The 24,027-nt window shown below is 42.9% G+C and overlaps 1 protein-coding gene across 1 annotated transcript; it reads left to right on the top strand.

Annotated features, from left to right (window-relative positions):
• The first annotated feature begins 2,575 nt into the window (after window positions 1–2,575).
• Window positions 2,576–23,273, top strand: C1QTNF12 (C1q and TNF related 12). The gene is made up of 8 exons (XM_074161545.1): window positions 2,576–2,835; window positions 12,061–12,180; window positions 13,104–13,215; window positions 13,470–13,651; window positions 18,185–18,293; window positions 18,828–18,918; window positions 22,312–22,390; window positions 22,968–23,273. Exons 1-8 carry the CDS (start codon window positions 2,665–2,667, stop codon window positions 23,064–23,066), a joined length of 963 nt encoding a protein of 320 aa, XP_074017646.1. The 5' UTR covers window positions 2,576–2,664; the 3' UTR covers window positions 23,067–23,273.
• The last annotated feature ends 754 nt before the right edge of the window (window positions 23,274–24,027 follow it).

Genomic DNA, 24,027 nt, shown 5'->3' with positions numbered 1-24,027 from the left:
CAGGACTCGGGTGCTTTGGAACTGCTGCAATGAGGATGTGAGAACAGCAGCAAAGTGTGCCATTTTCCAGAGATAATAGAAATGCTGAATTAAAGATTGGAGGAGAGGTAACAACTGTGCTGACACTTGTTTCAGCCCAAAATAGATAAAAATACACAGTCAGGAGTTTGCACAGTCTGTTTGTCTTACTGGACCATCAAGCAACTTCGCCTTGTGCTTGCAAATGTAGTTAGGATTCATTTCCCCAAAATCCAAGATTAGGGTCTTGGGATTTGGCTCCTGGGATGGGGAAGGAGATGTTGCAGGCAGACAGCAGACCAAAAAAGCGATTGCCCCATTCCAGCCGTGAATGTCATTTCTTGCCATGGTGTGTGGATCTGTCAAGCTGTTTAGCTGCGATATGACAGATTGTCCTATTAATGTGTCATCAAGTGCACTTTTACAAATTCATGACTTGTCTACAACTAACCTGAAAAAAGAGGCTTAAGTATGAGAAGGCGCCAAAGAAAGTTAAATATTATTAACAAATAAAGTCTGCCACGTAGTTTTGATGGAATGTGAGCTTGTTGGGGGAGGGGTGATATGCTGTTAACTATTTAGCTTCTGTGTAACTTCCTTTCTTACTCTCACTCTCTTCTCTTTCCCCAACCCTGTTTCTCTCAAAGGATGCTTTAAAAAAAAATAGTATCTGTATTCTGCTTCTTGATTTTGTGCTCAGATTGTTCATGCCTCAGTTTCCCTGAGCTGTAGATAATCGAGCTGTTGCTCCTGATCCACCCTGGCTGCCTTTGGAGTCCAGTGAAGGGCTGTGCTGGCATTATTACTTGGATTACAGAAGGCATAGTATTGTTAAAAGAAAACCAATCTGTTGCTTGCTGGATGAATAAGGAACTTCAAATTATGTGATCTTCAACCTTTTATCATTCTTGAACTTTGTCATGGTACAATCTCAGATAAATTTTTGCATCAGTCTCCGTATTTGTAGAAAGAATAGGAATATTTATTCTAGGTGGTGGGGAACTGACAGATTTGCAGACTTTCCAAGTAGTTCAAGGTCTCCCTTATGAAATGTTTGTAGGACATGTGTAACCTTTGGTTTTCTGTTATTTTTAATAAACAGCCCACCCTCCTGTAAAGAAATCAGAAAGGCCCCCCTGAGCCAGCCTGTGATGAGAGTTAGGGTAAAAAGTTGTATGGCACACAGCTAATGAGTATAACACGGGGGTTCTGATGTATCAACGTGTGGTGTGATGCTGAGTGCATATTCCAAGCCACATATTTTTAGCTCTACCACACACTCATGTAGAGTTTTACAAACTTCCCAGAAAAATGGTGATTTCTCTGAGATAATGAAGGGGAGGTACAGAATAGGGCTGAGGGGAGGGAGCAGGGAACGGGCATTGATTTAAATCTGCCTGGCACACGGGCCAGCTCCACTTATCAGTGAGTCTAATAGGAATGTGAAGAGAATAGGCTTGACAGCTCATTAGAATGTGATCCCTCCTCCTTTTTTTTTTTTTTTTTCCTTTTTTTTTTTTCCCCTTTCTTGAAGTTGATGGAAACTCATTCAGGAAAGAAGTACTTATTTGCTGAGGTAAAGCAAAAGCTGAGGAGGGTTTTGCCAGTGTGCAGCTGGGGAAAGGAGCATCGAGAAAAATCAGACGTGATCTACCCTCAGAGGTACCTGAAATCTTGCCTAGTGTGAGGCCAGATGAGGATGAAAAAGACATGAGATTCTACATCCTGACAGCTGCTTGTGGCATCGGGACTCACTGCTTGTCGTCTCATTAAAGAAAAGGAAAGATAAACCCAGCTAAAGAGGGAGAGAAAACCTGGGAAAACTTTTATCTGCTCCTAATGGACCTAGATACATCTTCAGATTCTTTGCTTCTCCCTGTTCTAATTTTTATGATATGAGAAATTTTTTTTCTCCTTAGAAGGCTGAGCACTTGCCTGAGCTGTGATGCTTTCGGCCCCTTCAGAAGAGCAGTGGCTGTAGCAACCTTGGGTTGCAGTTTCCCAGCATCTTGAAAGGAAACGATGAGGACTTGTCACTGAGGAAAGGGAAGTGTCATTCAAGAGAGAATGGATGGAACGTATTCAAGCGTGCTTTGAACTGCACACGATGCTGCAAATGACAGAAAGTGAAATCTCCTGTTGAAGAGGAACAACCCAACAACTCCCCTAATGAGTTTGTGTTGTCAGCTCCGGCCTGAGCAACTATTGCCCTGAGCAATTTGACTTCTCTAAGTTTCATAGTTGAGTGCATTTTAAACGAGTCTGAAGACTTATTTTGGGAGGGGGGACGAGAGCAACACTTCAAGGTGGGTGGTAGGACTTTCCAGGGCCCCTTGTATTTATGTAAGCTTCAAGAGGCTGAATGGACTTACCTCCTTCTTCGAGTGAATCCAGATTTTCAAACAAGTTTATCTATACCATTTCCATGTGTCCTGCTTGGACAGAGATCTCTCCAGCAACCAGCGCATCTGTGCATGCTGCTCATTTGACGTTGCATAGCCCAGAAGATCACCTTTAATAGTTCTAACCCTTTTTTTTTTTTTTTTTTTTTTTTTAGAGAGAAGTCTGTGTTTATTCCTATTATTGGCGGTGAAGGTTTTTGTGCTTGGAGAGTGCCCTTCCTGACTTGGCCCCTCCCTTTGCAAAATGAAGGGGTGCACCTGGGTGTTTGTGGCAACTTTACTTTGTCAGCAGTTCTGCCTCTTCAGAGTTATGGCAGCAAAGAGAGAGAGGAAGATGAAGAAGGAACCTAATCAGTACACAGAGCCTTTCAATGCTACCCTCTCAAACAGTGAAGAACTGCACGGGCATCCCAAGGTAGGTGTTTATGTGCTGTCAGTGCTTGGTAGAACGTATTTCTGGCAGTAATGTGATGCTGGTTCCTTTTCCCAATGATTTGAGGCAATCTTGCCAAATTTTATTTGATTTTAAAGAGAAATGTTCTCTCTTTTGCCTGTGCATGAGTGATTTTCTAGCTTACTGAAGCAAACACTGGGATACTGCAATTCATGGTTATAACTTATTTTAGAGTATGTATGACTGAAGTTCCAATCCCGTAGTAGCTGATTAAGTTTAAATACGTTTTTGAGTTCCAGTGTGGGAACACTGTCCAGTTCAGAAACAACTGATTAAAAAGGCTAATGGGCTATCGCAGTACGACAGTGATACTGGGATATTAATGTGTCTCTTGCAGGCAAACCCTTCATTCTCTGGAACGTTATTTCAACACTGTCTTAGGCAACAGTATAAACACCTGAGCATGCTGAGCTTTCTCTGCACTGCGCCTTCCACCACAGAGGCTGCGGGGGCTGAAAATTACACATGCGAAAAATTTTGCTGGAGTCGGGATGATCCGTTTAAGGTGATTGTGGCTCTTGTAGGAAAGGATTCAGGGAGACTACAACACTGAGAAGGGAGGGAGTCTCCTCTATCACACAATCCCTTCCCTCTCTCTGCTCACACAAAAATGTCCCTTGTTTCAAATGGAGGTGACCTCTAAAACATGACTTTGATCACAAGCATTAGGGATGGCAGTCACTATAGCAATGGAGGAACAAACCTGTCAAAAATTGGGGCATGGCAGAGGGGGCAAGTTAGAACAATTGGGCTGACATTCTAAATATCCTATTCAATGCTATTGTGAGAGTAATTGGTTAAGGTTGGGCAAGTCTGGGAAACAGTCCTCTATATAAAAAAGCTGGCTGCTACACTTAAAATTATCATTAGGGGACTGTAAGCAGCGTTTCATCAATTAATTCTTTGTTGTGTATTGCAGGGCTCTGTCAGGACAGGTTGTATACACGCTAAATTCTTGAGGTGCTTATAATCAATCACTTTCTTCTGCTCTCTCTATAACTGCTTCATTCTGCTTCTGCGAAAGGGGCCAGGCACACGTCTGGTGCAACTAAATTTCAGTCTATTCTGGAATTAATTTGGCTCCATGTGAAATGTATTGGACCGCAAGCACAATATATTCTGATTGCAAAAGCAAGCAGAAACTGGTCGTGGTTAATTCTAATATAGTCATACATACATTATTGCTAGAAGAAACACAGTACTCATTCGGAGACTAGTGGGCATTCATTAAAAAAGACATTGTTTGGGAGCTGCAGTTTCTGTGTTGAAATACTTTGCTTTAAAATATCCATGGCAAAAGTTTGGCTGCAGTAAGAGCTGGCGAGTTCAGTGAAAGCAGGTTCTGTTTAATAAGGACTGTACGAAACCAAATCTTTGATGTAAACGCTTACGAGCTCTGCTTGGTGTCCACTCCCAAATTTTGCAATGTGAACTTTTCTCCTTGGAATCTATTTGAGACTGTGGTTAAGTATTGCTTCTAAATGTCATGGCTTGACTATATTGTATTTTATATTTATATAGCACCTGCCCAAGCTAAGGGATTATTTTATACATACTATAAATGCAGTGCTTAAGAATCGCCACCATTTCTGGGGTAAATGATAGCACAGAAAGCATCACAATTTGTATTCACTAAGGGAAGAAGCAGAGTAATAGTGAATCTATCCTTACCTAACCTGTCAAGCTAAAGGAAGGTGGGAAGCCGTTCTCTGCGGAAAACTGATCTCTTTGAGCCTTGAAGGTACTTCTGTGAGCCGTTTTGTTTCATGAAAGGGTGCCCTGCACGGGAAAGTGAAACAACAGCAGTGTCCCCTTTCATTTCTCTATAGCACATAACAGGAAAGATGGAATTTTTTTTTTGGCTTTGTACAGTAAAAATTAAGGCTGTGTTTACCTTGGAAGACTCTGGCCAGCTGGTAGGTTTAGCAAAGCAGGAGGAGCAGGGTATACAGTATTAGCTGAGAGTAGTGATTTTTATTCATACTGTTGAAAAGGTAGCTGTGTTTTCCTTCTAATTAAGCAAAACAATTTAGGACAAATTTCTTTTCAGAATCCTTTTCAAATAGGAGTGGAGAAAACTCCCCTTTAACATTCATAATGCATGTGGTGAAACCTCTACCTAAAACAGGAAGCAGAAGTCTCAGATCTGATAGATGTGATATTTCCAAGGAAACAGTAAGTGTGTTGGATTTTTTTTTTTTTAAAGTTTTCCTCCAGTCTTATCTTTGCTGGGTTGCTGTCAATGTGATGTGCTTGCCAAGCACATGAGAGTTTTCTTCTCTGACACAGATGGACTTAGAGAGAGAGCAGATCATGACTGATGGATACAGAGGTTTTAATCTACTGGACCTTCTTATTTTGACTGAATACCAGCAGCTGCCACTTGCCAGGCTTGCCTTCCCCTTTCCAGGTGTACATCCTCTCCTGCAAGATGGGATATTATACTAACAGGGGTTCAGCAGTAATATTTATTTAGGGTTGACACTGATGAGGAGTTATCATTTGATACCCAAGTAGAGTGAATAAAGATGGAGTCAGGCTCTTAGTGCCCAGTTAAAGGACAAGAGGCAGTGGGTACAAGTTGAAATACAGGAAATTCCACGTAAATGTGAGAAAAGAATCTTCTTTACTGTGAGGGTGGTCAAACACTGGAAAAGGCTGGACAGAGAGGCTGTGGAGTCTCCATCCTTGGACACAGTCAAAACCTGACTGCACATGGTCCAGAGTAACCAGCTGTAGTTCATCCATGGGGGTGTGAAACTAGATAATCTGTGGGTGTCTCTTCCCACTTCAGCTGCTCTGTGACCTGCTTTTAGGGGTAGTTCAGCTGAGGAACTCAAAGGCTGAGTTCCCTAACCTGGGGAAAATTGTTAACTCAGCATCCCAGTGAAATTTCAGGGATGATTTGAGGTCAAGAGATTCTACCTTTAGTGGAATTCCTGCAAGAAATAGTGTAATGTTTTTAATTTAATTACCCACTATGTAGCCAAGGAGTCCTTGAAATTTTATTTCCTTTGTGATCCTTCTGTCTTTGTCGAATATCTAGGGCTAGGTCTACCTGGTTTGTTACTTAAATCTTTCTGAATTATTTCTTTGGAGGCTTTTGCTTCCAATTGAAAACAGCAGCTGGTTCAGTGACGTTGTGCAAATTACATTCCTCCTCTGTAAAGAGATTTCAATCGTAGCCTGAAGTGTGTGATTGCATGTGTAAATGAGAAAAGTATTTTTGGGCCTGACAAGTTAAAGCCATGGGAGAGACTGGACTGTGACCTGTCTGTAGCAGAAGGTGTTATCGTTCATATTTTGTATCTGTCATCATTGCCAGTCTTGCTCTGGCATATTATGAATGAGAAGGGCTACGACAACATGCTTCCTAGCAATTCCTTGTGGGCCACGTAAAATAATGTTGGATTCCTACATCTGACTCAGCATATCACATAATTCAGTGCTTGGTCTCATTTCTCAGAGCAGTTTGTAAGATTTTTTTTTTTTTTTTTAAAGCTTATTATTAAAGTATGTAGTCTTAACGTCAGATGTGGGTTTGTGTGCTAGATGCGCTGTGCTGCACGCCTTCTATTGGTGCTCCTCAGTTCCTTACCTTTTTGTGGCATCCCTGAAGACATGGTACATCCAAGGGTGACATGGGTGAACATTGCAGTACAGCAAACACAGCACCGAACATCATGTTGTCCTCTCACCCAGAGTAGCTTTTGCTCATGCGAACTGTTCCGTTAGATTAATTAAATTCATTACGGGTGTGACTGCTGAAGGTGGTTTGTGTTTCAGTGGAGGGGAGAAGCTTGTTGATGGAGCCCTTTAGAGAGGTGAAGAATAATTTTTCAATCACAAAACGTAGTGGGAATTTAGGTAGGAATTCCATTTTGGATTTGGCTAAGATATCAAACCTAACGCTTCTGCTCTAGGGAAAATTCTTGAGAGATCTAAAAACCACAAGTGGTCAGGACCTTGGTTTTACATCTCATTAATAACCAAGAGTGTGTATAACCATACGTTATTAGCAGCTGACTTAGGATTTTTCATGCTAAAAAGAAAGAAGTGGTCTGTCACTTTTTAACCTGTTCCAAGTAAAATACACTACTGAAACAAATAATTTGCTCCTAATTCCATAATGAAGCTGACAATACTCTTGCTGGTGTAAATCAGGTGTAACAACATAGAAATTTGTGGATTAAGATAATCAAAATGCTTAGGTCCATTTTGTATCTGGCAACTGTTTAACTATTAAGCAAAGGATTCTTAAACATAATTCCATCACAGATGGACAAATACATAGATAACAGTTTGAGCAAAGCTTGCAGGGCAGTAACTTCAGGCATGAAGACTGTGGACTGGAATGGTTAGATACATGTTTTTGGACACTCATCTCTAAATAATTGCCTGTGGAAAGGATGCTGTCCTCTCACAAAACTGTCACCTTTTCATGCTTTGCCATCCTGTTGCACCCTGAGAAATACTTGAGTGTGCCTGAGAACACTCAGAGATGCTTTTAGGTGTACAGACTTGCTCGCAGATAGTGTTGACTTTTTTTTTTTTCTTTTATTCACCCAGACTCTGAAACTACTTTTGTCCATTTCGGTTTGGTTTTTAGCAGAGATGCAGACTGGATCCCACTACCCTTGAATTTCAGGCAAGTTCAGATACAGTTCAGAAATTTCTCAGGATCCAAACTCTGCTGCTCGACTGTAGATTTCTGCTAGCAGTTTCTTCCATGCTGGCTGCATCTTGGCCGGAGGCTGTCTGTATCTCTGGGCAGTGCGTGCTGTCCTGGGAGCGAGAGCCAGAAAGAACCGCAGGTTCTGCTTGTGTACAGCAGCCTAAATTACAGCTCAATTTGGTTTTTATTGTGAGGGAAGTTAAGGACAGAGCAGGCTGATTTCTCATCAGTGTCATAAACTGGGTCTGAGGTGATAGGTACCATTGTATTTGGATTCCAAAATAATCTTAAAAGACCTGATTGAAAGTTCATTAAAAATTGCTGGCAAGGCTTCTGTTGATTTTGGAGGCACTGTTTCAAGCGTTAAGGAGTAAGCCTGGCTTCACTGCAGTTAACATGAGGACTCCTCCTGACTCCTGTAGGTCAGCTTCACTCTGTAAACAGCACCCCAGGAGGGATAAGTCCCCTTTGCTGGGATTCCAGGGCTGTTCCCAGTCCTGACGGATACCTGAGTTGGCTGCAAGGTCTCTCTGGCTGCTGGAGGCTGCTGCTGCCAAGAAAAACAGAGGCTTGCATGCTTATTGCTGGGATTGCTCATGCATGCCATAGTAATTAAATAATAATACCACAAGGATGGAACATTCATTTTAACTGTCAATCATCCTTGTGCTGGAGAAATCAGGGAGTGCCATGACTGTCTTGTAGAGGGATTTGTAATTTAAGCAAGCCACTGGAGAGGTATGGGATTATTTTTTTAATTTTTTTTTTAAACTTCAGGAGATTTTCATTTGTTTTTCTGGGATGTGCCATCTGGATTTCTTTTTTCTCCCTGACAAGATGTCTGCTCTGGCCTGTTCCTTCACAGCTGGAGCTCCAGAAAGGCTGAGGACATCTGTTTGTCTTCACAGTTAATGGTCAGGGTCTGCCCATGATTGCTGGCTTCTGCTTTTAGCTGGCCTGTTTCCTCATTTTTGCAGTGGAGGGGAGTTGATGCCTGTCTTGCAGCCTGGTGGAAACCAGGAATATTTGAATTGTCTCTTCCACATCTGCAGCAAATGCTGCATCCCAGTTCCTAAGACTCTGTTCTTGTGTTTTGGAGATTGGGCTTCTGAGTTCCTGCCAGTCTGTGTTGAAGGATGAACTGATTTTATTTTCCTTTTCTCTGCAACCCAGCTGTTCTTTTTCTGGCTTCTGTTACGGCACTGAGGGAATACTCCGTCCTGCCTGAGTTGGGTGCTTCTATTAATAAGTCGCTTCCTTCTGTTTTGTGAATGGTGCTGCAGCTTTACCGCAGACCGATCAGTCCCAATCACGGAGACAAAAAGATGTCTCCTTCCTTTGGATAGAGCATGGGTAGGCTCTTGCCTGCTGTACATTTATGAACTATAATATAATAATATTATAAAATATCTTATAATGCTCATAAACAGTCCTCTGCAGGTGTGACCTTGTGTGTTGTGGTGCTGCACTTTTCTGTTTGCAGATGAAGTGGGGTAGGAAAGAACTATCTTTTCCCATCAGAAACCATTAAATCCCCATGAAACCGATAAATATATTTCATGGTTGTTTTAGAAATAAAAGGCACCTTGTGTGCTGTTATAAGGACGTTTGCAAACTTTATGAATGTTTGCCTCTGGATTTGATGTTTATATGTTGCAATAGATGGAGAGATTTAAAGGACCTTCTTGGCCTGTCCTTGACTCCTTTCTTACGCTTTACAAAAATCTGCACTCAAGCAATCTGTGGGAAGATGATGATGCTTTATTGAGGTGGCTAACCTCACAATACCTGGGATTTCCTATGGTACTCCATTTACGTTACTTTGCAGTGAAATTTCATAAAGCTATTGAAATCCTGGGTGTGGAAACTAAAAAGGACAAATAATAATTTAGCTAAAACAACTACTGGAACCCCTTGACTAAACACACAATTGACAGCTGACTATAAATGTGTTTATAAATGTAAAAAGCCTGTTCAAGACTGATTTTTGGTACAGAAATAATGACGTAGTTTTTTATGAATAGTTTGTCTTGCTCTCGTTTGCGATACATGCTAAATTTGAGCATCGGGGGGAGTGTGCATAACCATAACTCTGGCTCTGATTAATTACAGTACAATGCATGAACAATACAGCAAAATGTCTTGGGATATCCTTGCTTTGGCTTAAAGCACGGACGCTGGCTACTCTGCAGCTATCTATCTGGAGGGGAGGATAAGTGGACTGCCTGAACAGAGCAATTCAATAGGAGCAGATCTTTCTGTGGGTTGTGTCTGAGCAGTAAATCACCTAAGGTTATTTGCTGAATAGAGAAGATGGAGTTGGCTTCGCAGAGTTTGAGATGTAGGTTTAATGAATACCCTTGCTCAGCTCGCGACACATCTGATTTCTGGGGAGCTGCTCACAATCTGCTGGTTTGTAAATCATCTGTTGACACAAGCTGTTTGAAATAAATAATTGCGATCCCATCAGCTCAGAAATCTATGGACAAGTGCCTTGTACTACACCCATGTACCTGGATTCATGCCGGGCAGAGAGCTTTCCAGGCTCTGCATCAGCTTAGAAGCACCGACATTCCTTGCAACCTCAAGCTGGAGCTCCAGCAGACTTCTAAGATTCAATTTTGAAACAATTGCTGCTGCATGGATTTTTCATACCAGATCACACACAGACTGTTGTCTTTCCTCCTCAAAATGGGGTTGCCCTGATGTTTCTAGCTAAAGTTTGCAACCCTCTGTCCAATTTCTGTTGCTCTTAGATGGTGAAATGTATTGCAGTTGTTGGGACCTCAGCTCTACCTGCATTCTAAAGGTTAATTGTTTTCTACATACTTCTGCAGACTGTTTGAAAGGGAATCTATGCTTATAAGTGGTACTAAAAATGTTATTAAAACTCAATATGGTTCTAGCAGGGCCTTAATACCCAGGGGCAAACACTTTTAGATCTGTTGACTGACTTTGCTTCTATGCTTTTTCCACACCCATCTTGTTTTCTTCCTCCTGAATGGTGATAAATCAATATTGATTTTCCTAAACTTGTAATGGTGTAGGAATCCCTTCACATGTCATTCAGCCCACTGCTGCCTTGTATTGCTTTCCTGCTGGAATTCTGATCTGTACCTGTTCTGTCTCATCAGGAGACAAAAAAACAGGTTTCTTGAGTGAGTTCCAAAAATTTACAATAGGTGTACGGTGGGGGTTTTGTTTGTTTGTTTTAAAGATTTTAAGTGTTCATTGCAGTTTTTCCCTTTCTGGCTTTTTCATTAATGGCTCTGAATGCTTAAGCAAGGTTCATGAAACTTTGGAAGGGTTTGCGCTTTTATCCTCAGTGTGATGGACGTTTGGGAGGCTGATGTGTCAACAGATTGGAACCCCCATAGTCAACAGACAAGAGTGTGGCAGGGTATTGGGAACCAATGATTTCTGGTGCCTTTTGTTTAATTTGAAGCTACAAGTCCATTCCTAGCCTAGGAGAAAACCAACAGGTATGGCTACTTGATCACTTACTTCTGGTCGTCTCTGGGAGGTGACTCATGGGAATGAGGGACCCCAATAGGAAGTGGACCCAAATTCATAAAGCCAGTTGCTCTCTTCTGTCTGCACTTTGTTTAGAAGGGATCCAGAACTAGGCGCTGTAATGTCAAAGCTTCTCTAGATAATTTCTTTGCGGCTGTGATATATTTTCAGAACACAGGAAGGGCAAGGTAGTTAAATTTGCCAATGGATATCTATTCTGTGATCAGATGTGGACTTTGTTTTTCTTTTTTTTTATTTTCCTATGTGCACATTTGTCACCCTACAGCCTGTGATTTGAAAGTTATGGAGCATTTCAAGGTTTTCTGTACATTTTAATCTCCCTGTATTGCTTGATTGATCCAGCTGATAAATGTCAGATGCCAGTGGTGAGCAGTCTTTGGCATCTGGGCAGGTTTTCAGTGGCACGTATTAGGACTGTCAGAGGGCTGAGAGTCTCAGAGGCTTGAGAAAGGTCTCTGAGGTACACTGGTTCCCAGCTCTGGGCTCTTCCTGATTTCTTAAGCAAAGAGAGCTGGGAGGCCCTGCAGGTGATGGCATATTAAGTTATGAGAAGGTATTTTGATAGTTTAAGGACAGCATCTTCTGGCTTTTGGGACATTTTTGCGGGCAAGCTTAGTCTGTAATTTAGGAAGAAAAAATCCCACTCTAATGGGACTCTTTGAAAGCAGCCTTTGCATACATCTTGCATACACTGTGTCAGAACTCAGACTGAACTACCATCCTGTGTTTGCAATGCTCCTGTAAATGAAGACAAAAAGTGACATCGTACCAGATAATCCAAACCGAATTGCTTGTTACAGAAGTGTGAAATCTCATTTTATCCCACCTTCGATGTCCTCCTGAATGCAGTGTGTTTGGATCAAGGATGTGGTTTAGGCAGCAGACAACAGTCTGGTCTGGAAACTTTGCATTCTCTGAATCCATGTAGTGGCTGAAGAGATACAGTGACATCAGTCTTAGTTCTTGTTTCTCTTTAGGTCCTAGAATCTCCAGATCCTCGAATCACAGATCCACGGCGGACCTGGATCTCCTTTGTTCACCGCCCAGATGATGGCAATACCTCTAAAAGGAGATGCAAAGGGAAAGACAAGAAATTAGTAAGTTATTGCTAGATTGCCATCAGCTAATAAATGTGCACTGTGGCTTCCCTTTTGGTTTTTTAATGCTCAGTAGAAATAAAATTAACATTTTTTTAATTCTACTTGATAAAGTCCATGTATCTCAATATATTAATCAAGGTGTGGACAAGTCATTTATTTCAAATTAATGAATTACTGATTATCTGATGAGTGATGCTTGATCATGTGTGCACTTTTAATCTGCTGCTTAGACAATCTTGAATGCTTTTAATGATTTCCTTTTATTTCTCAGTGAGCTGATAGGCAGGTTTATTGCGGTTCAGTTGAGGAAACAGGAACTCCCTGGGAACAATATACATCAAAATAGCATTGATAACACTGTTGTATATTTGTACTATTAGTTTAAAGCTCTAGTGTGTGTGGCTAACCTTTCCAGGTGTTTTGAATGTTTCATTTTTTTCTGAGCTCTGCTGTCACACCAAGTGTTCCTGTATGTGATTGTTAAGTCTGAGCAATGTATATTAATAACGTAAAGTGTGGCTAGATGGCTATTCCAGTTAGCAAATAGGCAGATTAAGAAGCTTAAAAACTAGTATGTTACTTTGGTGGTATGAGAAGATACAGAAGCAGCAAACAGTCTTGTGCCTGTTGTGCTTCACACTGTATATATGCACTCGAAGAATCTGTTGGTGTTTACCTGAGCAAAGTTTGTTCTCCCACATAAAGACATGAGTACATTCCAAGTGCTGGAATTCACAGCTGGCCAGAGAGCCAGTTTAAGATTTACTGCACCAGGCCTGTAGTTGAACCAGTAGTGGAGGGGGCCACTCACGTGGCTGACAGCCCTGTAGATCTTGCTCATCATGGCTGAGAGAACTTTTGGTCTGTCATTGCAATTGCCTGGTTCTAATTCACATATTTTTCTTTGGTTGCTTCCTCAGCGTGGCCTTGTTGGGCCCCCAGGACCTCCTGGCCCCCAGGGACCTCCAGGAGCACCTGGTGCTGAAGTCACCCGGGAAGTCCTTCTGCAGGAGTTTAAGGAGATATTAAAAGGTAAAGACTGTATGAGCTTTTATGATCTGCTTCTTTTGGTAAGCACCATGGCAAATGAAGACCTGGCTTTGCAAACGTTTGCCTTAAAGCATTCCCCTATCTGGCAAACAAAAATTTGAAAAAATGTTTCCCCAGTGCTTCTTAGTTTGAGTTGAAAAGTTGAGTGCAGCAGTCTAATTGCACAACTAATGGCTTCATAGACCAGGCTCTTAAACTAAGCCTTTATTTTCCTATACTTTTTCTGTTGTCCTCAGAAGCCATTGAGCGTCGAGCGTCCCTGGCTATTTCAGCCCATCCCAGCCAGCTGCCTCCGCTCCTGCTCTCCTTGGAGGAAGTGTCACCCCACAGACGTGTCGAGGAGGCCTTCCATTGCAAGCTAAAAGGACAAGTCATTGTAGATAAGAAGACCCTGGTAGAACTTCAGAACTTTCAGTCGGTGAGAAGGGATTACAGACTGAACCTGTGCAACTCCACAGCAGCCCTTGTGCGTAGATCAGCTAGAGTTCCCCTGGTCTGCACAGCTGCCAGGTGGCTCTGCAGATAAAGGTGCTTCCTGAAAGGGCAGACTAATCCCAGAAGCTCCTCTCAGGCTTGGATGCTATGAAGTAGGATCTCATGTGGTGATTTCAGCACTGAAACTCAACTGCAGTGAGATGGATATTTAGCTTTGAGTCCTCTCCTTCCTGACAAATCCAAGAGGCAGTTTCTCCCTCTCTTGCAGCCCAGCTGAATCTCATTACAGTTCTTACTGAAGTTCTAACAGGTCTGTGCAAGAGAGGGCTGTCTCACAGGTCCAAACAATAGTCTTTTTATTTCAATTTATGATGGAGAAAGACTTGTCCATGTTTGGCATTAGTCTGAAGGATCTGTTCATTTGTTTTTTTCAGTGCACACCCTGTTTAACTCCAGATTAACGTTCAGATGATAAAAATGTCAGAGGTGGACAGAAGCCATTGGTTATAGATTTATTTTGAGCCCATATCAGAGCCATCATTTTGCTGGGTGGGCCAGTCCTGATGCTCAAATTCTTTATGTAATATTTTATAGAACACAAATGAATATTACCTATATAATTTCATTATGGCCATGTTACAATGACAAGCACACCATCATGGGATGCTGTAGGTCATTATACAATTGGTTACAAGCAAGCTGTTGAATTTTATATTAATACTTCTACTGAAACAGTTGCAAATAGGATCTGAATTTGAAGTGTAAATGTTAGGCAAAGTAAGAGCTAAAAACAAATGGTTACTTGGTAATTGAGGAGACTTATTCTAGACATTGGAGTCACAAAGTCTCCCTAATAGCACAGGGCCTCCAGATACATGGCTGGTTTTGTGGTGTGACAGGAAGAGTTTGAAGAGGTGTGAAAAGGGAATATTGCTTTCCATCAGCAGGGTTTGCTAACACTGTTCATGTAGTAAGGTGTTGAGCTTTCTTCCCAACTGCACTGAGTACCCTTTCTGAATAATCCTGCCCAGAAGATCCTTTCCTACGGAGTAGTTTTGTTGCTGGGACTTCTCGGAGCTACAGGACTAGAGGCAGCGGTTATGTTCTCAACAGGGTGCTTTCCTGGCTCTTTCCCAGATACACTTGTGGAAGCCTGGTTTGACAGCACTGTGGGTGCTGGCACAGAGGCAAGATTGTGCTTGAAGTGTGGGCAGGGCTAGAGAGATCTGCTGCCTCATTAATTAGGAGGGAAAATGTGAATAAAGACATCTCGGCAATCAGTGCGTAGGCTGCTGCTTCCCATGCTTTGTTATCATATGCCGAGCTTCTTTCTAATTGCTTCTGGCCCTGAAGCTGATGTGGGAGGGCTGGCAGGCCTCTGGATGCCAGCCTTTCATTTCAGCTTTGGGACAAGAAGTGTCTGGTTTTAGCTTGTGCTCTGATACAGGGGAATTTAGCAGGGAGTGAGACAGTGGATGCTATTGCAAAGATGAAAACATTGTCTTGAAACAGTCCAAGGACGGGGAGAGAGGGAGAATTCCCCTCCCTCCATTCTGTCAGTTTAATAGTGTGAAGATGCCAACAGTTTGATACTTCTCAGTGAGATGATAGGGATTGACTCTAATTCCTGGATTTGGACCTTACCCAAAGCATTTGTGAGATAGTGGAAAGAACCTGTGCTGAGAAACAGCCTATCACTTGTATTCTCTGCCGCTTGAGTATGGTATGTAAGTCACTTTGACCTTGGGTCTTGAGAGAGCATGATGTTTTCTCATCCTCCCATGCTACGTTTCCTCCCAGAACATTTCCTCCCTCCCTTCCTCTTGGTCTTACAGCTTCCTTAGTACCTGGAATGAAACATGTGACACTCCTTTCCCTAACCTCTTCATCCTGTATCTCATGCTTTTAGGTTTTAATGATTGCCTCTTGCAAAAGCTTTCAGAAAGGTACTTTATACAGCGAGAACCGAAGTAACTGCAGTCTCTGACAGGCCATGGAATTGGGATTTATCTGGGGCTCAGGAACGCCACTGGAATCAGATCCTATAAGGCTAAGGTGGCCTTGTGCTTTTCATAGTGAAAGATCCCAGGAATCCTAGTGTCTCTAGTGCCTTGAGGTCAAGCTGAGTGTCTACCTTTGGCAGTTGAATTCTATTGCTACTTCAGGAGATTGGTGCATCTGCTGTGCATCATGGTGCAGGCTGGGTTATCTTTTTCTTTAATAACAGATAAGTCAGTGCATTGCTTTTCTCAGTGTTTATCACTGAACAGCTAAACTGACACTTCGCATCTTAATTCTCTGTGCATGGTTCCTATTTTTCACCCAGAACTATGGAGTGAGGGAGATGGGGGGATAGGAGATGAACTGAGGAAGAGAAGCTGGTCTTGGTTTGTACAGAGTGGCTGGACACTACCTTGTTTGTTTGCTTTTGGTCTGCTAACTGAGATAACTGTGTGCAAGTAGCTAGTTTCTCAGATATAAATCCCTGCAGTGTTTGAAGCAGCTTAGGTGAGCATGCTGCTGTGAGGCTGCAAATGCAGCAGGGAGCTCTAATTGGCATGGGGTTTAATGGAATATTTTGCCCAGAGAACCTCTCCCTGCATTGTCTATTTCTATGAGCAAAAGAATAACAAAGCCACTGAGGGCATGAAGAAACAGGAATGTTTTATCAGTGATAATTTACTGGTGCCTAAAATTGCTTTCCATGCTCAGCCAGTGGTTTTGGAATTATGTTGCTGATTCTGCTAATAGCTGTAACAAGAAAGGAATGAATTAACTACACAGTACAGTTTTGCACATACAGGGCTTGGATTTGCTCAGTGAGGTAAATCAAAAATAGCAGTACCAAAAATGATGGCCTAGTGATAGCATAAGAATGGAATCAAGCTCCTTCCATAGTCTTTGTTGTTAGGTTAGTTGTTATATTGTCCATATGTGTGTACAGAAAGAAAATAGAGCTCCTTTTGTGTGTATCTGTCTGCACGTAGGCACACATCAGTGCACACTGATAAATATAGAAATCATTGTACGAAACATAGTTGTCCTGCAGTTCATTATTACTGTTTTCCCATTATACATATGTAATCTTATGAGAAAAAGCCGCTGCTGTTGCCCAGGGGTATATCATCACCACCATATGCATACATAAAACATTTCTAGTAAAGTGGTGTGAAATTTAAGACTACAGCTAGATCTTGGTAAATAAGGACTGGGAATTACTTTTTTGTGAGCCTTGCCTGGGATTTGCTGAATAAAGGCAGGTTAGTCATTTCACTCCTACCCTGTAGTAACTCTCCCAACAAACACCACCAGACCCAAATATTTGCAGCTTTACTTCCTTTCAAAGTCAAAGCTAAATAAATTATTCCTACCCTGCACTGTGAAAGCTGGCAATTTCTGGCTGTGATGAACTGGAATGGGGAGGCAATTCACTTCCTTCTGGTACCTGAATAATTTTTAGTGTAATAACACCTGTGGCAACACTGCTGCAAATCTGCTCACCACGTCTCAGGCCCCTTTTGCCACCTAGTATGGGAAAGCGTGCTCAAATGTTGGCTTGCTGTTGAGATCCCTCAATTATGCGTTTGTGCATGTTTTGGGGATATAACAGTGTGTGTGCCTTTACAGAGTCAGATTTGAACAGCTCTTCTGTCCCGTAAGAGCAATGTGGGGCAAATCTCTCAGGAGAGCATCCATCACATTACACAGAATGCCCTTGCGGTGGAAGCAGAGTCTGACTAATGTGCTTTCTTGGCCTGCTGAAGCCACTCCTGCTTCTCCCCAGCTCCAGCCAAATTCATATCAGGCGGGCCAAAACTAACAATAAACATTTCTCGCAGAGTTTATTTTAGTCTGAGTCAGATAATCTGCTGTGAGTTTGACTTCAGACTGCTTCCTTGCCATGAGGAGAAGCTGCACACTATTTTACTAGATTTTTGCCTGTTCTGTAAAATCCGAAGCTAGGAAAAAATGAAACTAAATATGGAACCTGTAAGAATCCAAGGAGTTGTTCTTTAACAGTATCAAAGCCATCTGACTTAGACCTGAATTGGAGACCTGTATGAGAGTTTTGTATCACAAGAACAGTGTATAAGGTTCCAGTCTTTTAGGCCTGAGGGCACTGCTTGGCCCCATCTAGGAAATCTTTGGGAGCAGTAGCGACCTCTTGACTCAAATAATGGCACATCTTGTATATCAGAACATGGGTGGAGGCTAGCACCACTAGCACCAGCAGAGCATAAGGGATGTAGTAGGCACAGTCCCTGTCAAGATGAGTTAGAAGAGTTGGGCAGTGAGCAAAACAGGCATCTTCATGTCTCATCCTGATAATTCTGCCTTTTGTGGGCATCAAACGCTGAGAGAGCCCATCTGGAAGGTGTGCTCTGGGGAGATGAGACAATAGCCTTGCAAATTTTTTCAACTTCGCTCACATGAATGTAAGCTTGTTCTTTGTCAGAGGCAGAAGTAATTGTTGAGGGTGCTGGGGACATGTTCAGGATCTGCTCTTGTCTTACAGCCTCTGGCCAAAGGAGCTTTTCTCCGGGGGACAGGATTAAATCTGGCAACAGGACGTTTCACAGCACCTGTGTCTGGCATCTACCAGTTTTCAGCCAATGTCCACATTGGTGAGTGTTGTCCACAGAAACCTTTTCTCTACTACTTGAGGGGTGCAGGAAGGAGTCCTGGAGAATGCTGGGTCCTGTTTGATTTGAAGCACGTGCAATGGCAGCCCTTTGCAGTGAGCCCTCCCTCTGGTACCATGACCCAAACCCCTATCCTTAGAGCTGGGCACTTTCACAGACTGATACCCACAGCAGGCTTCTCCAGGCAAACCAAACAAATCAGCACTCCTTATGGAGGATGAGCTTAGGGACCAAATATACTCATGTGTGAAAGTCATGGCTTCCACAAAAGACTTTAGAAGAAATGAACATGATGATGTAGAACTGCGTCAAGGCAATTTTGATTGTATTTTATCACCAGTGCATTCATTCAATGGTTTTAAACATTCAACGATGAAGTATTTTATAATCCAACACCAGAAAGGTGCTTTCCTAAAAAGTCACAGGGTTACTGGTGTCTCTGTGAAGCCAATCACCAGCAACTGGTGGTCTCCTGTGTTGCAAAAGTCCTTATATTTCTTCCACTACTTTCCCCAGACCACAGTGAGTTGAAGAGTAAAGTCCAGCTCCGAGCCAGAGATAATGTCCGAGTGTTGATCTGCATTGAATCTCTGTGCCACCGATACACGTGAGTTACTGCAATGCTGTCTTGGCAATTATTTTTCTCAGATGGGCCAATGTTTCAACCAACTGTGGAAATCAGGTTCACCAACAGTGGATTTTATACAATAATTGCTTGTAGAACTTTTCTGAAGAGAGTGATTCCATCTGGCCCTTAGGTTTTATGTAGGTTTTTTTTATTCTGATTTTTAACCTTTCAGAGCTAATTACTCTAAATAGATGAATATTACATATGTTGAGAGAATTGTGAATGAAATTGGCTGAAACTGGATATCGTTAAAGGCGCTGAATGCTCAGCTATCATCATAAACGTACAGAGGGAGAGAAGCACTTTAATTTTGTGCCAGAGGTTGTTAGCTCTATTTTTATGATTTCAGCTGCATCCTGAATGGATCACAGCATCTCACTCGTGTTGCCATGAAAGTATTGGAGTGATGAGGAGAACGAATAGGTGGAAAATAGAGGTGAATGGGTCCTGGGGCAGAAAGCGCAGGGCTTGCCTACAGGTACACGATACCTTCTCACAGCCCTCAGCTGCCGTGTGGAGCTTGCTCAGATAACCGTTGCTGGATTTTCCTCTGCTGGGATCCATCTGGAAAACTCTGCTAAAAAAATGGTTTTGTTAGGTCATGGCAATGTTGGGTGCCGCTCCTTATGCAGTGGGCCATGGCATCAGCATACTGTTGGCTGCTCTTGTTTGCTCTGTTGTCCTTTCAGCCGCAGCATATAGGTGCCCAGAGTCTCAGTGAAGGCCAGCTCAGGAGGGATTTGGCAAGCTTTGCTTGGAGAAGGGGCTGGGGGGAGCCCCTGGTCTGAATTGCACCCAGCAGAGGGCAATGCTGCTTGCAGAGAGTGGCCACCGCCTCTGCTTGTGGCTCAGCCCTTGTCACGGGAGGAAAAAATTGCCTGTACAGGGCTGTGCAGATTTGCTCTGCTCTGTCTGCAGCTCTTCCAGCGCAGCTGTAGCAACACCCTTGCAATAGCACCACTGAAATATATCCATAAAACGACTCCACAGGTGCAACTTCAAACCCACAAAACCATAAATTTGCTGCTGGACTGGCTGCTTCAGCCCTCGCTTTCCCTGTTCCGTGAGTCAGAACACTGCAAATAGGACTGACCTCTCCACAGGCATTTCAATTTAGAGGCCTTATTGGCAGGTGAATTTGACGTGAAGCCTCATGTAATAAATAAACCTCTCTTAGCTTTCATTGGCCTGCGGAAAAGACTTGGTTGGTATCTGAGTACCCATTAGCAATTAGGGGACCCTGATGGGAAGTCAAGGAACTTGCTGACTGGAGCAACTGGCACCTCCTCTGTTACAGAATCATACAGAAAATCTAAATTCCGCTTAAACCATTTTGCAAAATAACTGAAAGTGACAGTGTTGAGTTTTTCTTCCTAATGATTCCACAAGCTCCGAACTGATTTGATTAAGGCATTTGAGAGAGAACAAAGGGTTTTTCTTCTGGAAGGCTCACTTCTGTCTCCAAGGACAGCGTCTGTCTGTGTCTCTTTCCTTTGCTGTCCATTCAGTCAACCTTACAGTAATGTTCCTAAAGAATGGATGGCAGTCTCTGATTGCTTTCAGCATTACTTTAGTCTCGCTTCCTTGTTCTGCTAAATGCAAGCACAAGAGTTATCTGAACAGGAAGCTTCCCTCTGGGCCACAGAAACTACTCTGCCTTCCTCATTGCGGGTCCTTTTAGCTGAAAACTGTTCTGGTTCTATCTGAGACATGTGAACAACCTCTTTGTCACATACAGCCCAGGCAGGTTGTGATGTTTTGAGATTAACTTGTCATCTGAAGAATTTATAGCTGCATTCTCCAAAGAACAGTAACTGTAAAAACCTTTTGTTTCTTAGACAGAACTGACCCAGATGTTAATCCTTTAGATAAAGCTCTCTGATGTCTGACTCAGAGTTTTCATCAGTTGTCCAGGGTCGCAATTTATGATGGGTTGTCCTGCAAGGATGTCCTGGGTTGAGTGAGTTGGAGAGCAGTGGGAGGAAAGCAGCATCAGCACTGGCTCTGTGAGAGACCCTCTCTCCCATATGGTGGGGGAGAGTTTGACTGGTCCGTGGCATGGAAGGGAGATGGGTGGAGGGATGGGAGCCTGTCTGGACAGACACTCTACTGGCACAGGCTGAGCTGCTACCCGTGCTTGTGGAATTTCCTGGGGATGTCAGCGTACACAGTCGTTCATTTGAGGGAGCTGAAAGAGCCCCGAGGGCTTTCGGCTGAGAGAGATGGAAACTCGGAGGCAAGGAGACAGTTGGAGTAGAAGAGATTAATGGTGGGAAGTTCCCACCCAAGTCAGGCTTTTGGCAGGATATGACACACAGACTGAGCTCTTCAATCAAGGTGGTGCCAAGTGGCTTGCTCTCTCTGGGCCAAATTGCCCTTACCTTTAATGCGTATTATTTCCTTGCAAGGGGGCTGGAGACAGCACGTTTGCACTTGCTAGCTTTCATCACCACCACTTCATGGAAAAAAGGGAGAAAAGGGGTTGGTTTTCTTGGGAAAACAACTAGATCTGCTACCACTGGGTAGGCAGATTTCGGAAGAACCAGCCAGGCATGGAGCTCTGTGCTTTTGTATTGCTTTGGAACTGAGCTTACGTGGGTTGTTCCGGTTGTTGATGTCTCAGGCACCTCCTTCCACCCTGAATCTTGTACAATGGACCTGAGTTAGAGTTCTGTAGAGGATGCCACAGAGAGCAGCTGTCCTATGTCTTGCTACTGCAAGGAATATGATGGCTATTAGGACACGATATTAGAAAAGAACAGTGCTTGAGGAGGTGATCTGGAGCTCTCCCTTGAATTTTAACTGAAGTGCAATTTATTTATTTTTTGGCTTGTATGTGATCCCTGATCCCGTCCTCCCAAAACACCTTTCAGCTGCAGAACATGTTCTTTCTTACATAGGCTGACAACATATATTGTTAAGGTGAAACAGGCCTTTCACACCTTGAAAATGAATGAACTGTTAGTGTCAGAATAACAGGAGTATAAGCTATGGTGGTGGTCCACAAACTGGGATAACTGGCATGTAGATAAATCGAAAGGGCATGTTTAGCACCTATTCAAGGGTGGGGGATAGAGACTACAGGACCTTGAGAAAGGCCTCTGTGAGAGAAGGTGGCTCCCAGTTCCTGCCTCCGGCCGGAGTTCTGCATTGACAGTCCTTTGTGCTCTGTAGGTCTTCCATTAGACACCACGGTGAGGACGAGGGTCTACTGTTCTCTTTTCAAGACAGCTGATTACTGCCAGAATCAAGTACAGATGGGCACCAGAAACACCAGGTCCTCTTTCTAGGGAGGTCATGAGACTATTGTCATTCCACATACAACTGTTGTGACTGCCTTAACCTATTTATTTTTCTTTTGCTGCTCTTCAGGTCTTTGGAAGTCATCGCTGGTCTGGAAAGTAACAGCAAAATCTTCACTATCTACGTACATGGCTTACTGCAGCTGCAGGTAAGGCCATGCAGACTGGGAATGGCTGTACTGGTTTACTTGGCAGGCTGTGGAGCTACTTACTGGCAAGGCTGAATTCTCACCAGGAGGTGGGGAAGTTTTCATTAACCTTCTTTCTAAGGTTAATGAAGTTAAATGCCTTACCTGGGGTGACTGGAGAGTGGCAGGAAGAGGAACAGAAGCAGAAGTAACCTTCTGTCTAAGAAATGACAGTAACTATTCTTCCTTCTCAAACCTCCCCTTGCATTGTCAAGATGGGAATTGTATTCCCCTTTTCATAGAAGGGAATCGGAAGCACAAATGCCACTTGACTACTCGCCCAAAAAGATGCCAGTGCAGTAAGGATCTAGTTAAGAAATAAACCTACGACACGATTTCACTATAGACAGTTTCTTCCACCAAGTCAAAGCTGTAGCACTGCGGTAAAAACATGTGGTCGGATCCCATTCCCAGGAGCCACAGGAAAGGGCAGGAGACTTTGTGCTTAGTTCATGGTAGTGAAATGCGCTTGCTTTTTTTTTTTTTTCTTCCTTATGGAGTGTCAGATGTTTTCCTTTCCCTCTTGTTCTCCCTGCAGGCTGGCCAGTACACCTCCATATTTGTGGACAACAGTGCTGGAGCTCCCGTCACCATTCAGAATGGGTCCGATTTCATGGGCATGTTCATGGGCGCGTAACATGGGCTGCAGCAGCGTAGCAGGGAAGGACGTGAATCAGAGCCTCGCAGTGTGTATTGGACTGAAGAAACCTTTACTTTGCCTCTTGAAGACTGCTTCCCGTAACTGTTGGCATCTTTTTAAACAAGCAAAGAGCCTTTCCTTTCACAGATACTTCAGCTTGCTTTCAGAGGCTACTGCTTTTCAAGGTCCACGCTGGTTTGTTCAGCAAAAAAAAAAAAAAAAAAAAAAAAAAAGACACTTATAATTCAGAAGCAAACTCTGTAATATTTAATTTGTGCTTCACCGGATGCTCACTAAACAATACACTGAGATTTGGAATTTGTTACGTTATATCTTTATTTCACAATAGCACTTGTAATCAGCATGTCTTTTGGGATTGATTGTGGGGTGTTTGAGTTTGTAAATGAAGGATTGAGAGGGGAAGTAAAATAGTGACTATATTCTATGTGTTGTGGAGGAAGAAGACAAAGATTTGCCAGCAAAACTGCTTTTTTTCATACAATTGTAAGTGGTATAGGCCCTCACTGATGTTCAGGATTGGATATATTTGACAAGAAGCATGTTGAATTCTCAGACAGCACCTGCTTCAAAAATGGGAACCCAAGGTCTGAGCTCTTTAATTGTGGTTCTTTATTTCTAAGTATTTCCATGATCTTATTGATGAAGCTGAATACCTCGCTGCCTGCGCAGTTTTGTTTTTATGAAAAGGTAAGGCCAAACGGCACCAGTTCTAGCATGAACTCCCTTACTTATGTTCTTATGTTTTAGTAAGATATACATGTGGTTTTGGACTGCGTCACGTAAACAGGGTCCTCTCAGGTGCCATATAATCACTTGTAAATGTGTCAAATGCATTACACGGGGTGTCAAAAACCTGGCAAAGACAGTGAGGGTCGCAGCCCGGGATCAGATGTGTCACCTCTTTGCTGCTTGTTGAACTGCAGCGAAATAACGACAG

This window comes from Numenius arquata, chromosome 20 (genome assembly GCF_964106895.1).
Source record: "Numenius arquata chromosome 20, bNumArq3.hap1.1, whole genome shotgun sequence".
Classification (NCBI taxonomy): domain Eukaryota; kingdom Metazoa; phylum Chordata; class Aves; order Charadriiformes; family Scolopacidae; genus Numenius; species Numenius arquata.
The sequence above is the reverse complement of the archived record's forward strand: the minus strand, read 5'-3'. Positions and strand labels throughout refer to the sequence as shown.

What these genes read in the sequence shown, in the direction of transcription:
- C1QTNF12 (XM_074161545.1), top strand. Translation starts at nt 2,665, where the DNA reads ATGAAGGGGTGCACCTGGGTGTTTGTGGCAACTTTACTTTGTCAGCAG. An exon ending in TCTCTGTGCCACCGATACAC is followed by an intron (nt 18,919 to 22,311) that starts GTGAGTTACTGC and finishes GCTGCTCTTCAG; the next exon opens with GTCTTTGGAAGTCATCGCTG. An exon ending in ATGGCTTACTGCAGCTGCAG is followed by an intron (nt 22,391 to 22,967) that starts GTAAGGCCATGC and finishes TTCTCCCTGCAG; the next exon opens with GCTGGCCAGTACACCTCCAT.